At 39.3% G+C, this 18978-nt stretch overlaps 1 protein-coding gene across 8 annotated transcripts in view; it reads right to left on the bottom strand.

Moving 5' to 3' along the window:
• SLC24A2 (solute carrier family 24 member 2) overlaps positions 1–18978 on the bottom strand; it is a 790353-nt gene that overhangs the window by 557289 nt on the left and 214086 nt on the right. For all 8 annotated transcript variants that reach the window (XM_085634455.1, XM_085634470.1, XM_085634443.1 and 5 more), the window contains exon 3: positions 6580–6678. In XM_085634455.1, coding sequence (XP_085490581.1) covers positions 6580–6678 — 99 coding nt within the window. The remainder of the gene's footprint in view (positions 1–6579; positions 6679–18978) is intronic.

Here is an 18978-nt window from a genome sequence, read left to right as displayed (position 1 = left end):
GATATTTAGCCTGGACACACTAGTTACTACACTTGTTCTGCCAGTCAGCTACCTAAGACCAACATTATCATTCTGAGCTTACACATCCCTGACGTATTCAATGCGTTATCATTGTACTTGGACCACATGAGTAGTCACTGTAGCTCGCTGTTTGCTTGACTGTCCTCCACCATGGTGACTTTGACTCCTTCTACACTATCCATCCCTTACACAACATGGCTATGCAGATAATTCTAGGTGATTTGCAGTGCTTTACAAAACCAATGAATGAATACAAAACCACTGAATACATAAAAGAAACATTCTAGCTACTGGAACTGTGGCATACGATTAGTATCCAGTCGCACCTTTAAGCATCAATTTCTCCAGAACCACAATGAATCAAGAGATCTAACAAATGGTTACCAAATCAGGATGAACAGTCTCAGTCAAAGGACAATATCGCTAAGTTTTGTGTAAAAGGAGTAATTCCTATATTTCCCTCTTAGAGTGCAGAGGTCTTGTAGGGGCCTTCCTACAACGTTAGAGGTGGAAAAGGTAATGTTATAGTGATGCAGACCTGCAGTCACCTTTTCATTCTTGTGTAAAGTATATACCTTTGTTTTCTTTCTGGTTGGAAGGGCTGCAAAGCTCTGTAGCTCATAGGCAGCTAATTGCTTCACAACAACCTCACAGTCTTCAGTATTCATCCTAGTCTGGGACCAACTACTCTCCTCAACAAGAAATGCAGCTTTCGGTTTTTCCAAGGTAGATCATTGTATGAGACTTTCCCAAACGTTGTCTCCACTCCCAGAGTTTTATTCCTGGCCATACATGTCCTTGTGCTTTTGGGAGTTCTCCGGAAACCCTGGTGGATATCATATATATATGGGGCTGTGCAGGCTTCGCAAATGAGGTCTCAGCGATCCCACTGGGGGAGGTGGCAGATGGCTACACAAAGTGGATTTTAGGACAGGCAGGTCAGACACTCCAAACAGGGGTACCCTTGTTGCCGGGCAGATCCAGAGGCAGAGCTAAACAAAGCAAAAATTATGGTTTTGGTCAATCGAGTGCCCTCGCCTGTCTGAGGCAGAAATCGGTCTCTCTAGAACCTCTAAGAAGAAGACTCCATGAGGGGAAACAGTGTGGGTAATAATATATTCACAAAGCAACCCAGAGGCAAATGAATTTTATAATGCACTACATGCCTGTCCCAATTCACCCCATAAATGTGGGTAAAATTGAGGGAAACAGTGTTTTTTTGTGGATATTTTATACAGGGAGGGTCAGTAGACTTCTGTTGCAGGGTAAAGATTAACAGGCTTGCGGTCCTCTCTAGATGCTCAGCTTCCAGCAACAGCTAGTCTCTCCACAGCCTGGTTAGGGGGACATACCCACTCTGCTGTTGTGGTGGTATAGTTGTGCAGTAGTTCCTGCTGGTGGGACACCAGAACATTGCTATCTAAATATTGACTTACATATATATTGTTGCCTGAATGTTGTTTACAAAAATACCACCCTAATGAAGTTAACAATAGACAGTCTTTACTCAATACATCACATATTTTGCATATGATATTTTGGACACAATATCTATGTCAGATGATATTTCTGTTAATGATAATTCGACATATAGCCGTTGCTGTCTAGAAATTCTCTGAAATCTTCTCATCCGAAGTCAAAAAAAGTATTCATTGACAGCCTCAGTGGTTCACAGATTGTCAAGCATACTGAAGGAAAATAAGGCAGAGGCCACAAGTCAGAAAGGGATGGGTGGCACAGCTCTCCCTGCTATGCAATGCCCTTCATCACTGAATTCTAGGTTCCATCAAGCACATTGGTGAATCTTAACACTTCAAAATCAAATGAAATGCAGAATCAAAGACTTACAATCACAAAAGGAGGGTGCCCTTTGCCCTTATAAGCAATTCTGTGATTTCATTTATTTATTTTGTCACCCAAATAAAATGGATCATAGCTAACCATGTGCAGAGGTTTTTCATTTGATCTGACATTTTGAAAAGCCTTTTTTGGAACCCTTACATCTAAGAAATAGACTTAAGTGCCTTTTTTGATTCTAAGATGTTACACATGTTCTATTTTCAAAGAGCTAATTTTCTCTGTCAGTGCTGCTGGGAGATAGGCCATAAGACAACATCAAAGTGCTGCTTTCCCCTCATCATATGAAATTACTAAATGTCTTTGGCTTATTGCTAGGCATGCTGTTGCTTGTAGGCTTTTTGGAGGGCGAGCCTAGGATAAGCCCAACCAGCTTGCATAGACAGGTTATCGTTCATCACATGGTTCCTAACATCTCAAATGTGAGTAATGTTAAACTCTTTTGGGCACTTTATTAAAGATTTAATTTTTGTAATTGGTAAGTGCTTTGGCATGTGTAAAGGGCGAAGTGGCGGCACTCACATACACTGAACATTACCAGAACACAATCTATTTTATGACTTTAACTATCAGTGATAAACGTTTTCCCATGCCTTTTGATCCTATGTTTCTACCTCTATAGTGGTTTTAGATACAGGTTACAAATGCAATTTCGCTATCCGCTAGAGAATCTATTTTAGGGGCTGTGGCGGCTTTCTTTGGGGTGCTGGAACTCAGGACCAGTGGGCCAATCAGGTGTGAAACACAACAGAACCAGCTTTGAAATCATATTCACATTATGTCTGAAAGTCTGCAGAGGAAAAGAGATATTCTTATTAAGTACAGTACGGAAAAGTGCAATTTTTGTTCTTGATGTCGATTTTATATTGAAAGATACTGATGGGTGCAAGTTGACCGTGGTTTTCTTATTTTGAGTACAAGTGTTGGAAGCCTTGTGTTCAGAGCTAGACTGCCCACTGAACAGCGATACTTGGTTGAAACTGGCTAGGCGCAAACACTTTCTCTCATTCATTCCTATTTGTGGGCAAAGCAGTTTAAGATGGTCTCCAAGGTCAGGCCTGAAGCTTGTCCTTGAAGTAGATATTTGAAAGAGCAAGCGATGGTGCTCCAAGATGGGGCACTGGCACTTAATGATCAGCCATGGTGAAACACGGCTCCTTGGACGACCCTGCATATCACCTCTCAGGCTTTCGAAGAGATAGACCCACTGATGGCCGTTCAAGAAAGATGCAATGTATTTTAGGGTTGCGTCTGATATACTGGTATGTAGAAATAGCCACTAAAGTAAGATGTCCTGGCCAGAGGTGCCACATGCTGTTAGAGGTTGAATAAGTTATGGGACGCTAGACCGATTTAGTTAAGGACACATTGGCAGCTGCTCTAAACTGGAAATGGTGAAGCAACGTAAACAGGTGGTCGGGGTAAAATAAATGAAACAACTTACCGTCATCTGCAGCCGCCGACTCAGTGCTCCTCCCCAGACGCTGGTCAGGCTGCACAGGCTCCCAGGGGGCAATCACAGTGCTGCCCCCATGCTGGTAATATTATTTACCAGCGTGAAATCAGCGCTGTGATTGGCCTGAGTGGGCTGCCTGGACTCTCGCTCAGGCACAGGAAGCCTGCAGCATTTCCCCAACCCGGCTGTACAACACAGCTGGGCTGGAGGAACCAAAGTGCACATGTGTGTTTGGCAGGCCTAAGACGTGCACAGCATGGGTTGGGTGCAGGGCCTTCGGCTAGGCCCTGTGCCAAACACCCCAAAGGCAAACTGAGAAAATAGGGGAAAAGAGCACTATATCGGAACCTGGGCTGTACAATATCGAAAACAAAATAGTTCCCTATAGTGCACATAATTACAACCCTTAACTGGTTGGACAATAGTGGTACTGCTCACTATTGGACACAAGTTTAAAAAAAATCATAAATGCCTACTAATTAAGCTTTTTTGTATGTCACATGACCCACATATGGAAAGTAGAGCATTTAAGTACCACTGTTTATTGTTTAGATACACCAGTGAGCTTAATGTCACTGATATCACTGATGTACATGATGTAAAATAATATGTTGTAAAGTTCAACATGTTGACCATCATGGTAAAGGTATATGGGTTAATTAGATATTTGCATACCACCGACCTAGTCAAAAGGCAGCAGAGAGCTGTACAGGGCCAAAGGCAAGCATGCATCCAATGACCTGCAGCTCCTGACTTCCTTCACTATAATTTAACATCTGATCCCATATACTAATGCACATATAGGGAATGACTGTGAGAAATCTCTGTCCTCTCTCTGGTCCCTCTTTACCCACCTCTTCTGCTTCCCACATTGACAAGACACACACAGTGGTCAGCTCTGATCATCTGTGAACTGAGAAGAAAAAGTAGAATAAAGAACAGCTTTCCGTGATTGCCTCAATAATATGTGGTCACCGCAACTACATTATAACCTCCACCCAAGTATTATCATAGCATGAGCTCTCTTATGTCATCTTTCTTCATAACCCTGCTACGCTCTGCACCTCAAGACCGAGAAAAGGGCACCTCGCTGGACACTCAACGAAACGCTCAGCCAAGAGCAAGTACCACAATAAAGAGCCGCACAGCAAGTACCACAATCTACCATCCCAGCACTTCCTGCTGGTAAAGCCTTCTACCCATCCTGAAATTGCAAATCAGGCACACAAAATGGGGTAAGTGAAACTACATAAATGCTACTAGTACTACCCCTACCATAATAACAGGAGTGGTGTTGTACTAACTGTAGATGGTTCACCAGTGGACACTGACTACATTTTATAAGCCAGGACATTAGCTGAGCTTTAGCCCTCTTTTTATTTGAGTTTTTTTTCCTATTTATTTATCTTATAGGTTGTGTGGTTCAGTGGCAATACTGAAGAGCATCGGGTAGTGATTATCACATTACTCGGCTGTGTTTGTGGGGGTTTCTCAGGAACACATGTTGTGCACTGCCCACCAACGATGAACCCACAGTCTTAGCCACATCCACAGAAAACTTTAGTTGGGTGAGATACTTAAAAGTAGGCCTGGCAGAATTTCAATTACGCCAGAGTAATCGCAGTAATTCTAGTTATTCTATGTTACTCATTGATGTAGAATTACAGCTAAATCTGCAATTATTCTTGCTTGTGTAGTTAAGAGTAATTTGGGGGGAAAAATCCTATAACGAGAGCACATTTAGCGTGCATGAGCGGCCGCTCATTATTTGTGTTCTGCTGCATTTAGCGCTGTTTCATATTGCAAAATTCATACTCATCCCCATTTTGGACGCAAGGGTGCATATGCGCTAAGGAAATAGAGCTTAAATACTGGTAGTAAGTTGGGGGGAAATCCTACCCCAAGAGCACATTTGGTGAGCATGAGCGGCTGCTCGCACTTATTATTCATGCTCTGTTGCATGTAGCTCTATTTCTTGGCGCAGAATGCTTCCTTGCGTCAATTTTGGGTGCAACGGGGCATTTTTGCGCTAATAAATAGAGCTACATGCAGAATTACTCTTCTTGCGTAATTCAAGCATAATCTTGTGGAATTCTTCGGTAAATATGTGTGATTTTGCTACATAAAATTACGTGAGTTATGCCTACGACAACTTGGAAGACGGTCTAATCTGCTTTCCCTGCTGCTCAGACCAAGACCAGGACAAGGAGGTGGCAAAAAATCTGGATACAATGAAAAAAGTGCCAGTGGTGCCTACTGACAAATGTCTGCCATTGCCATGTCCATACTGAAATTATTGTGGAAAGTCTATTGTCTAGATTTATATTGTGTCCCTAGTATTGACATGCCATTAGGATCAGGTAATGATGAGAACAAGTCATGGGTGAATATATGTTGAGACACATCCAGCTAGACTAAAATTATCTGATTTTATAAAGTAAAGCATTAAAATTCGGTGTATTTACGAGCAACCGAATGCAGCTGCTGACAAATGTTATAAAAGCCAAAAGGTTTCATTAATTCATTCAAGCCTTTGCTGTAACCATACATGTACCCCTCTTAGCGCATAAAAAGTATCAAGTAAAACCTGTGTAGCATCTGTATTACATGACAAATAGCTAATTTCATCGCGGCATTTGAATGTACTGTAGGCTCACCACAATTTGATGTTTTATGTTGACCCTCAAAGTATATTACAGTTAACAACATCCAGTCTCAATAAACAAGGATCCCTCTTTCCCCAGTCTCATTAACTGTTCATATACTACCTATGGTCACAAAATGGAGATGGGGCAATTCTGAAAATACTACTACTTTGGTATACTCTTCCTTCTTCTAGCCGTATTTTTTCACATTTTATGCTTGTTGCAGTTTCAGTACTAAAACTTTTTTTAGAATCAAGGTGTGTTTTTATAGTTTTTCACACCTATTTCGTCATGAAATGGAAGAGTGTTATTACCTTTTAAATGTTCCTTTTCATTGTGAATTACACTCCTTTTTTGTTCTTAAACTAACAACAAAACATTTCATTTTATCCCTGAATTTTTGAGTCCCCAATAGTGAATCATTGTACTGCTTAGTACTTGTTCTCAGTTAATCTTAGGCGATAGGAGTGCTATATTAATATTAAACTGAATAGCCACTTAAATAAACAAACACATACATAAATAAGTAAAGATTATGTGACAAAAAACATGGCTCTACTCGATTCATTATGGAATATGAAATGAAATAGCTCACTCTACCTCCTTCAACTCCGCGGTCTCCATCTCCACCCCTTCGTGCTGTGTAAGGGCCCGGTGTCCTCCATTTTCTCCACGGAGGACCAGGATATTGGTCTGCTCCTACATTCAGGAAGAAAAGTAAAAGTGCTATTGAAAATGTTGTAATATGAAAAATAAATTCTCATCAAACAGTATGACATTAAATAGTCCTTTATCCCCTCATCAGAATGTTCCTAGTAGGCAAGTGGTGTGAAAAACTTCAGGATTGTTTCATGAAATTTTGATTAAAGCTTGTAAATGCCATTTTTAAATCAAATGCAGAATAAACATGTCTAAACCAAATTTTTGTGCAGGAACGTTTTCTGGATTTATTTTTGAGCAAAATGAGTGAAACAGTTTGTTGACCGAATTTCATATTTTCATGAAGTGTAAAATTATGCATCATTGCCAATTCCAGGCAGATAATGTTAAATTTTGCACACCTCTAATTCAGATCTCTCTTCCTGTTTGCCCAGAGGACCATTTCTGAAAATGATTGTTCCATGCTGTTTGCTTAAGTAAACAAAAAAATACTTTCTGGATGTGGTGCATTCAAGTAAGTGTTGTCCTGAGTGTAGCACCAAATCCGAGAAAGTTATCAAATTTATCAAATGCAATTTCGGAAGCAAGCATTTTTCCTGCTTTCAAAGTAATACAACAGGAAGGGCTTATTTTAACATTTTTAAACATGGTTATTTTACAGTTCATAAGTTTCTGCACAGCCATACTTTACCAAATAATGTTGTCTATGTTTTTTGCGACTATTCCATGAATAAACGTGGAGTGCTCCTGTCCCTGCTAGTTTCTGAGTTCCATCATAAACACTTTTGGAGCCTTTCAATATTGTGCTGTCTGCACTTGTAAAGTTGTGAACCAATTACACTTCTTCAATTAACATTATGTTCTAAATTACTCATTTAACTAATGTGTCCCACTGAAGAAAGGAACTGAGGAGCTGATTAGGATGGCGGTCGGACTTCTGTATGACTGCTACCCTTTCGTAAATGGGAGTCCCGCCAGAGGCATTAGGATGCGACTGCCACCATGGCGATCGCAATGCCTATGTTTTGCATTGCGGCGGGTGCTGCTGGCTGCAGCACACGCACCAGTGCAAAAAGAGGAAACTTAACATAACCCTGCACTACGTGGCAGGCAGGCACCGCCACGTGGTGCACGGATATCTAGGTGCCCCTCAATACCCTGAGCTGAGGGCCAGTGGGGAGGAAGGGCCCGCTACAGGCCGCCAAAGTCCCTTTCTGGCTGCCTTTTCATGGTGGGTTAACTGCCATGAAAAGGTGCGCGTAAAGGTTCATTGTTATCCCTATGGTGGTGCCTGCCAGGCACAACCACCATTGTAGCGAATACAACCCTCACCGCTGCACCGGCGGGCTCAAGGAGCCCATCAGATCCTTGGTGGTCGGACTTTCTGACCACCAACCATCTGCCCGCCATTGTGTAATGTGGCGGGCGGAGAACATGGGTACGATGGCGGTGGGACCGCCACCGACGGGCTGTCGGTGGCGGTCCCACTGTCATCGTAATCAGCACCTGAGATAAAATGGCCATTTTGCGTGGGTCAAGGTAGACCTGGTTCAGAAATTCCATTGGATATTGAAGCACGAAGAATTCCGTCATTTACAGTCAGAGGAAATTTGATGGAATTATCCTGACATTCTGCCTTCTTAAAGCGCTGAACAACAACCAGAAAACTTCATATGGTAAGAAAAACGAATCGTAATTTAACCAAAGTATCATCAGGCCAAAAGGCTGGAATAGTGTCCAGGCCTGTATCTTTACAAGCATGAAAAAGGCTGGACAGTGAGAATGAGTACACAGAGAGTGCCTCAATGTTATCTTCAGACAATACATTTGTTTAAGGAGATACTACAGTAAATAGTTACTGTTGACTACAATGTTAGTGTATTTTACCGAATCATATCAAAACTAAAAAAGCTGCTGGGAAATTAATACAGTATTGCTCAGAATTGATAATTCCATTACTGTGAGGTATTAGTTTTGCATTTATAGTCTTGTATGCAAACAAGAGGAATTACGGGCAAATACGAGGCCACCAGTAAATTCCCATTTTTGTCGCAGTGTGTAACAGCAGCCTTTAGTATCACAGAAATTACTAGCAATGTTTCAATACAGCAGAGCGGAGCACATACCTGGCAATATAGTAACAGACTTTTTACAACACTACTGCATTTCCACTAACTCTTAAATGAGGACTTAGGTTTGAAACATACAAACTTGATGTTGGCATCAATTTGGGGTTTGAGGTAGAATTCCTTATCTCATGAGATACCAATTCTTGGTTTCAACTTTCATCTTAAGATCACATCCCTGAATTAGAAGAAATGTGTGGAGAACTATCCTGGAGATGCAAGGGTGATCTGGATCGAAAAATAACAACATTGTTTGTTGCGTATCTACGTTGGAGCCAGTTTAATTTCACCTATGTTTCAGTCTCATCGATACAATTCTTTCTAATAAAAAAACTAGCTTTATGATGCACTTTTGTGTTGCACCCGCACATGAATAACATGATCGTTTGCAGGATGAAGACCATGTGAGTTTTAAATAAGATTCAAACAAAGGTGACTTCTGGCAACTCCACAGTTTAGGAGGTTGTTGTGATCCTCAAAGTTGGCTAAATGACATCCAGTGTTTTTGATTTAAAGTCTTTAAACAATTTCAGGGATAAAGGAGACATCAGTCTAGAAGCATTCACATAAGGATTAGTATACTGTTGGTTCTTAAATTTGTGATCGCAAGGATACTCTCGGAGACTTTCAATAGGATTATTTTTATCACGTGGACTTTTAAAGCTGAACTGAATCTTACAGTTTGCCTACATTTTCTTGCAGATTCTTTACTACAATTTTGTAAAAACTTTACAAATAACTGCCTTGAGAAGGGGCTTCAATATGACAAATTTTGTGGTGGCTGGTCCATTTCCTTCTGATAGTGGGCAGATGGTCAAATCAGTCAAATAGAATTAACATGTAGGGCACAGATTTTGTACGCTAAAACTGGTTCTTGGCCCATCTATGTGATAGTTGGTTTGATATGATGAGTAAAGGGGGGGAAGTGATTCTTCAGTAATAAGTGAAGATAAAAAATCTTTCATAGTCTCCTTTGTAAATGTGGGAGAACTTCGACTGCGTGCTGAAACTAGGGATTTGCAGCTAGGTTGCGTGTACCCTGGTGGACAGCATGAGCGAATGGTTCATAACAGTGATGACAGTGCCGAACATTTGTTTCCTACAAAGACAGGGTATTGAAGAAGGTTGAGTGTGCCACAAGGCAGATTTTAGTTGAAGGAATCATCTGGAGTTTCCCACTGAGGGATCATATAGTCAGGTCTATCTAGTTTCAACTTAGGTGTCTTTTGCAAATCAGGAATGCCATCTCCCTGACTTTGCGGGAACTAAAAAGTGAAGTGGTGAATACAAACAGAATAAAATAGGCCCAAAGTGTTTAATTGTGAAATAGAAATTGCAATAGAAACAGTACGTTTGTTTATACATTGATTTATTTATTTTTTTACAAGACAGCATGTTTCCTTTTAGGACACCACATTCCACACTATGATTGGCTATACACATGGACATAAGGGAAGTTAGAAAAGAGTTTCTGATCAATTTTGCTATTGAGAACAGATGAGGCTATATTTCTCAATAAGAGTGAATTTTAAGAGAGATAAAAGTTAAGAGAGAGCGGGCAGACAAAAACCGTCGTTTTTTATTTAAATTTAAATTTGATAAAGATATTTAATCCAGGGAATGATCTCAGGCGTACATAAGTTATTCCCAAAGTGATGCCAAAATGAAAAATTTCCATTATACTGAGATTATCATCCAATTAAGTTATAATATCTTTGGTGTAGGTATTCTGTATTACTACAGGTGGTGTTGCATTACAGCCTGTTGTACAGCTAGCGGTGGTAATTAAGGCTAGTAGTAAAACTAACATCAACAAAACACATGATTTTCTGCTTTTCTGCTGCTAAAAAACATTCTCTTCCATGCCCTGAGTGGGTGGTGAGATACCTGGCCTACACCTGAGGTAAAGTCAGTTATGTTTCGCCAGGATTTAAGACCAGTTTAGAAATGATCCTATTTTCGGTGATAAAAACAACCATCCTTTTACAGACTAATTTCTGGTATTGTGAAATAATCTGTGAAAGATCACATTAAGTGAAGTCTGTCAATACTTCCTCGGTCAATCAATCAAAAATAGGCTTTATTCAAAGTCACATAGTGAATCATAAAAGCTACACAATGTAACAGTATCAAGATTGAAATCAGTTAAAAAGGATAAAAACACAGACTGAGAACAAGCATTAATAAAAACATGCATCCCCAAAATAATTAATAAGGTTTCTACAGCTGCTTCCTACAATTAATAACAGCCAATTAAAACTGAGACAATACAGCGCATGTGTACAAATTAGGGAGCAATTGCAAATACATAAAAGCTGATTGACATTGTACAAAACCTAGTTGTAATAACAAGGGTTTAATAAAGTATCTTCTCAGGCCAGAATAGTATTTACAGAAAAAAACAATGTGCATGGTACTCTTTGTTGAGATGTCATCACATGGACATTTCACAAGATCAGACAAACAGTTATTAATAGTGGGAAAGCTCATTAGATGATGGAAAATATTGAGCCGAAACAGGGTCAGCACAAATCTATGGCACTGATTGTACAGATTAACTAAATAGAATTGCATATTGGAGCTAGTCAGAATTATCTGGTTCTTCAAAGCAGAAGATTTTGTAATCTCTGTGGATTACCTCGATTCCTCAAGTAGTAGAGGTATTTCAATTTTAGGGCATTTCTTTGGATGGTAATAAAGAGCTCAGGATGATCAAAAAACTTAGGGTGGCCGATAATCGCCTGAAAATTATGCACAAATTTGAGCCAGAGGATTTTAAGTGCAGACGTTGATCAAAGACAGTCTTCAATGATAGACTGATTGAGAGTAGTATGATCAGAAGACCAGATTTTATGCCAGAGTAAAACTGGTTGGATCTTGATCATGTCTTCTATTTCAGGAACTCTTAGTTCAGAGTGGTAGACAAAGATTGAACTGCTTTTCGGAAGAGCAAGGAGGCTCCTCAGGAATGCATTTTCTGCTAGTTGGAGTATATCAGCATTCACATATCCCCAAAGCTCAGACCCGTACGTGGCAGTAGGTCTGCTTTTGGCCTTGTAAATGGTCATCAACTCCCTTGGTTGTTTAGTGCCCAGTTTTCTAGCAAAATTCAGCAGGGCTGTTATGGTTTTAACAAATTGGACCCCTTCGAATTATTTGAGACATGCAGTTCCCGGCTTGATTAAATGAAATGCCTAAATATGAGAATGTGGGTGTAAACAGAATTTTTGAGCCCTCAAAAACAATATTGCAACAGTGTGAAACGCTTCTCTCAAAAGCCTCCCTCTGTTTGACAGTTTTTCTAAAAAGGTGACTGGATTCACAAAAGACAATCTCAAAGAGTGCCCATTCCGACAGGAGATATCAATGTTCTCCCGTGCAGAAACTCTATTTGTATCCCCCTTTGTGTGTGGAGATTATTGTTCAGGCAACGCTTTGTGGAAAGTGATCACTGATTGCATTATAGTGGATTACCATTTCTAAAACCAGCTCTGCATAACGCTGGGGAAACAATAAAAAATCAATAACGCTATTCTCGCCCCTGCCATTATAAGTACTCCTGACTTCAACTGGGGTACTGGTGAGTTCATTGCAGAAACACAAGTTATACTTGAAAAGTAGATCATTTAACTGATCCCCATACACTGAGTGGAAAAAATGTGTAATTTCACTATTATCAGGAGCCGCCATCCAGCAGATCTTAAGGGATGGCTGCGGGCACAGACGTATGTTGAAATCACTGCCCCATAAAATAATTGGATGCCTACATCCAGTGGGGAAAGCTGACTTTAAATCAGAATCTAATTGATAAAGAACAGTAACAATATCCCGCTGTGCAAGCATTATTGTAGAAGTTTACAATGGCCAAGGTAGTATGCTGAGTAACACGGAGAGTGATGATGTGGTAAAACACTGTAGTTACAGCCACTGAGATATTCAAGGGGGCCAACATATTTGACAGGCCCCCTTTGGATTTCCCACAAACGGACAGATTTGCTGGGCAGTGATATGTTTTAAAGCAATTGAGATGGATTGAGTCCATGGACCAGGTTTCCGTAAGCAAAAAATGTGGAACTTGGACGCGAAGTCAATCCACCCACTCGTTAAGCATTTGTGATAATGGCACCATTAGCTCAGATAAGAACTATGTATCTTGTCTGGATTTTTGGTCAAACAGTTTGCATGGAAGCTATTTCATCAGTGGAGTCACTTAAGACCTCAAGATGAAGGAAAGGGCCAAATCAGTTTCACAGACATTCTGAAGTCTTAAAATGTTGTAGAGTTCATTACCAAAGAGCACTATTTAACTTATTTCCCAATTAGGCCTCATGAGTGGAAATTTGGTCTGATTGGTGCAATAACAAATAAGAATTGATGTGGAAAAATTAGACATCTTAAATACATTTTAGATTAAGGGAATACATTCCTCTGCCTTTATCAATGTGTCTACCCACATTAGAGGATCTAGAAATAACCTGCTGAATGTGGGGCCCTTGCTACTGATAACTGTAAATTATACACCAAGAAAGTTTCTAAAGTGGGCTTGGGTGCACAAACAGGCCTTTGGTCCCAACAAACGTTTAGTTCACCCATGACGGTGTTATATTCAGGTGAACGACATACTGGGTGACTGAACTCAGTAGGTAGGGTAAACACATATTGATAGTCAATGGACTAAAAGAAAATAAAGGTAATTCATTATTTGTAAAACAGGAAGTTCCTAATAGTTAAGTGTCCCTGACTTTTTGACTTTCAATCATTTTGATTTCTAGAACCTACTGGAAAATCAGAGTTATAGCACCTCTTACTTTTGTGCAATGGTCCTGGCCAATGATTTTGCTTCAGTCAGGGACAAGTTCAATGAGATCATGTCCTGCACTTGTATTGTTTACTGTTGATCCAGTGTTAATTACTAGAGCTCGTGGAGAACTATATCCTCGCCTTATTTTTCATATGAAATTGTAGACGGAATAGAGTAATACAAAAGCTCTACTTTTAGTGCTGAAATTATTCCTTTGATTAAGAAGTATAATGCAAAAACCAGATCTAAATTGTACATAGACTTTTCTTGATTACATCTCTTTTCATCAGCTTCTATCTGTTCACAGCAATCTTTGAACCATTGATATGAGGAAATATGGGGCTCTATTTTGAAGTCGCTAGGCATGTCATGTTTGTCAGCTATTTTCCTGACTGAAGAAATTCTAGTCCACTTTGCAACCACTATGCTTTACTCAAATGAAACTATTTATCTTTTAGAAATAGTTGTGCCATTAGCTTTTGCTTCTTGATGTACTAAGCTGTTCCATTACCAACCATTATATATTAACAAGGTGCAGTTCCATGATTTAACTAAAGAATATTTTGGAGAACGTTCACTAGGCAATCCACTATGTAAAGGTTGTAGCATGCCACTACCTGCATCTAAGAATAGGTGTGCTCACATTTGCCACATTTAAGTTTTTTAATGAGATGTCTTCACTGCTATGTTTATTTTCCTCTCCCTCCCCATTTGTACGGGTCTTTCTTTTCTGTTTTCAGGAAGATTTTAAATAAACACCCTTTCTGATTTGATCTTAGGTACATCAGACTATTGGTAAGTTCTTTGCCTTTTCATACATTGGAAGCTGCACATATCCATTGTTAATCATCGAAGTTTTTACCCACAATATTTCGGTACAGTAGAGGATCTCCTCCTTAACAGAAATGGTGAGTGTGAAATGGATGCACTTCACTTTAACAGAACATTGAGTAAATTAATACATAGACCTTCATCTTATATGGCCAAACATATAAGGAACATATTAGGGCAAAATACCTGCATTTTCACACCTTTTTTCGTGTACGGCAGATTCTTGGCTGTTTTTTGATTGCTATTTTGTTGCAGGATCGCTTTGATTCAGACAATGAAGGAGTATTGCGTTATGTATACATGTGGCTTAGTTGTATTCTATACAGCATGCCATATCTTGTTTTGGCCTGCTTAGCAGGCGGGCATAAACAGGTCTGAATCTATGTCAGATTTTAAAGACAATATCATCGTCATCATCAAATAAGCTTTATTCGATTTAACAAACAAATCATAAAAGCCCAACATCAAAAAAGAGAAACATGAGTAAAAGTACATTGTTCAGCTATTCACTATACAATAAATTTACATATGATTATCTAAATGGAAAACATTTACAGTTTCAGTGGTTATTCAAAAAAAATCGGGTCTGGACCATGCCCTCCTTGACTTTCATTTGACAGCCCTGGATTATATTGTTTGCAAATTTGTATAACTTCTTTGGCTTTTAGGGACAGGATTAGTATCCGGTTTTAACCTTTAAGAACTTGAATTTAACCTACCCTTAATGATCAAATCACTAGTCTGTGGTTCTAGCCACCTTTTAATGGACCAACAGCTCGAGTGTATCATACATCACTGACAGATACTGAACTGACAGTAAGTACAAGAGTGTCTGTCTTTATGATTTTGTAGCCATCTACTGTTATAGCACTGCAGTGTGTAATTGTTTCCAAGGTCAATTAAGCAACAAAAAGACCCTAGTGCAAACTTCTTGGGTCACCTATTCTGTTTAAAAAATGTTTTATTTATACAAAGACAAATTAAACAAAACTACATAAAAATAAAAATGTGCATGCAAGAGAAAGCCTGTAATTCATTACGGGTATCCAGTGCTACAAATTACAGTCATGCATTTTGGAAAGAGATTTATTCTCCCTTTTTGAAAGATGCCACTGCTTCCCCACTGGATATCTTGATTTCTGCAGAAAGTTGGATGTCATATTTTTGTGATGTTTATTCTATGCCTCAGTCGGACACAACAGTTATCCCTTCTGGGGATGAGCCCTCAGATAATCTTCCTATTATCCTGACATTTGAGATTTCTGATGTTATGTCAGCCATTAACATGAGCTATAGGGCAAGGGCCCTTGGAAAAGATGGAATCCCTATGGACGTTTATAAAAACAGTATCAATGTCTGGACCCCTTGTCCTGAGTCCATCAAGAGCGGCCTACCATCATCCTTGTCCCATTCTACTATAGTTCTTATATTTAAAAAAGGTGACTGATAACTCTGATCTTACAAATGTTCAGTTTGGCTTTCGGAGAGGGTTGGAAACCACTGAACAGTGTTGAAACCTGTATTTTATTAATAAATATACCAAGGTGAAGAAAGGCTCTTTACATCTAGCCTTTATGGACCTAAACAGTGCATTCAACTGTGTTAATCATTCAAAGTGTGTGACCTACAGAGTGTCTGGTCGCTAGTGTCTGCAATATTCCACAGATAGGTGCATGAACTATACCTGTGCTTTTGTACACCTCTAACATGTCAGTCTTGGCTAGAAGGGCCAAGGGGCTCCAGTAACTTCTGGACTCTTTTGCGCTTTTTATGAATCAACTGGGTCTAAATACAAATTTGTCCAAAACATTTGTTATGGTTTACGGCCCTAGGGCCATGAAAAACAGACCACACATGATTTGTGGTGATAAGATCAACAATGTCTATACTTCCTCGTATCTACGTGTCACTGCGGATTGTGCACGTAATTGGCACCATCTGCTTAACATTAAGAACACACAATTTGTTAGGTCTATGAACCAATAAAGTTTGCCTCAAAATTAGGCTCTAAACCTTTGAAAGAGATGGCTGATATTTATAAGAGTAAAGACCTGTTGGTGGTTACTCATGGCGCAGGTTTGATGCTGGCCGTTCCCACCCCACCATCCTCTCTCCATATATTCATCACTCAGAGCTTGGGCTCATCTATTTGGTGGATATCATCAAATTTCACCCTCTGAAGCTATGGATATTGATTTGGGGAAAGCCTGAAGCTAGGTTAATTTGCTTAGTAGTCAGTGACCTTTTGCAACTATATTCCATGGTTGACCTACATTCAAACATAATGCACCGACATGGGTAAATCAGAGCCATTCTGTGGTCCCTAATCTATTGTGAACTCCACTAACAGGATTAAGCCTGTTTTTTAAAATAATTTTATAGGGATGCCAAGGCCGAGTTCACCAAACCCACAGTTAGAGCTCACTCTCTGTTATTTACCACTAATGCTATGGACTCCTATCTTACTTTGGAAGCAAATATGGAGGACAGATTTCTCTTGACTTGCTTCAGGCTATGCAATGTTCATCTTTTAGTCATTTTTCCGAAAGCCGGGCATTGGATGGACGAGCTTCTGTCTTTTCCTGGTGAGCTGTGCTCTGCTCAGCCCACTCTGCACTTAATATGCTTCTGCAAACTGTACAAGGAGCCTAGGAAGTGATATCTGATTCCTTTGCTCAGATCTCTAAATTTTAGACAATGTGGACCGGCTCTTTTCTATCTACAACTGCTGTCATCAGATTTCATTTGTGTAGTAATGATTAATTTTCATTCAGCGCGCTATTAAAATAATTTTGCCACAATAGGGGATAGTTTGATTAATGCTTTATAAAACTGTGGCTGCTATTTATATGTGTTGAGTATCTAATTGATGTATTGTCTCTAGGTTTTATCCCTATAATTGTGGACATTGAGTGGCTTTTAATTCTGAATAGCATTTTATTAGCTTGCGATTTTACCTATTTACTGTTTTTACTGGTTGTATGAGTGGTTATTAGCAGTGATTTTCATTTCAGTCATTAATCAAATTCTATGATTAAAATGTTTTTTTATAAATTATGTGATGTAATTCATTATATATCTATTATGTTGCTTTTTAAGCCGAAAAGAACCATTGAATTGAATTGAGTGCCAGCGATATCATTGTAGAAATGTAGTGTTTCTCTCATCCAGTACTCTGTGCAATGTTTGTACTATGTTAATGCATGCTTGTGTCATTGTAAAATTCAGCTGTTGTGAGGCACCGACCACTTCTAAGGCATCCAGACTTTGTAATAGACAACAGCAAAACAAATGGTTTTTTTTCAAAATATTCCATCAATCAGGAAAATGGACAATTAAGAACAATAAGGCCTAATGTCTATAAGCACGAAGCCACCATATAGAATTAAGAGTTGTGCAGGTGTCACGTACATGCTCCACGCTGTGGAAATAGTAGACAGACTCGTGATAACACAAATAATGCCCATATCCAATCTTCAGTCGTGAAGAACAAGCTTTAATCTTCAACATTTTCAAAGTCTGTCAGGCTGTTGGCACCGCAGACATCAAACTCCGAGGATGATGTATTTCTGTTTTGTCTTTTCTTCGTACACAGAAAATTACCATATTAAGGATTGATGTTAAGGTAGAAAATGGAGCCGAGCATTCTGACAGATTCCACTGTCGGATGGCTTTGCCGGAAAGGGTTTGGTTGTTTCAAACATGGTGACTCATAAATATAAATTGAAATGCTTTTTTAGTCGTGAGAGGCTTCAGCACTGCTGGTTTCAGAGATCATTATTTTTCTACCTCAGGCAAATTTGAAATCTTTCATCGTGCATTAAAACTTTAGCACTTTCATGCATGCAGGATAAAATGCGTCCCGCGGATTTTATGGAACTGAAAGTGCTAACTAATTGCCAGATGGGATTAATAAATAATACTCGGCCTCGGCAATTATGCTACAGCATGCTCCAGCTTCTGAAATTAACCTGTGGAAATGTTCAATGTTGTTTGTATTTCTTAGAATTACAGACTGCACACAGGGGGCTAGTAGCCTTGCCCAGCATGAGGCACTCACTGCCTCCACATTCACATGACCTCTGCAATTTGCCCATTTCAGCCGCGTTGACTAGAAATGAGAGCTGTTTGCAGGGCAGATTTGCACATTGCTTGCAAAATATAAAAAGTGTTTGATTTAATATACATGTGTATGTTCACTCACATGTATATTTACTGTCAGGTATTTTGCTTTTCACCATATCCGAGAGGAGAGTTACACCTAGATGCAGATTAATCACTCTCCACCGCCTCTGGGGAAGAGCCTGCTACAACAGAAGTTACTACTAGTATATTTTCACCTGTTAGTGGAGATCTCCACCACTGGGGTGGAGACCTCCCTATTGGCAAGTTTGGGCACATTTATTAAAGTTGATTACTTAAAAAATATATATAAATAAAACACATTTTAATGGATAATATAAATGTAAATACTTTTTAAAAAACGTGTATTATTAGTCTGGAAATAATGAAATAGAATTTTACAACCCATTAACTCATCAAATAAATGGTGTATTAAATAACAAATCAAATAAATTAATT

The sequence above is a fragment of the Triturus cristatus genome, chromosome 2_1, assembly GCF_964204655.1.
Source record: "Triturus cristatus chromosome 2_1, aTriCri1.1, whole genome shotgun sequence".
NCBI lineage: Eukaryota > Metazoa > Chordata > Amphibia > Caudata > Salamandridae > Triturus > Triturus cristatus.
The sequence above is the reverse complement of the archived record's forward strand: the minus strand, read 5'-3'. Positions and strand labels throughout refer to the sequence as shown.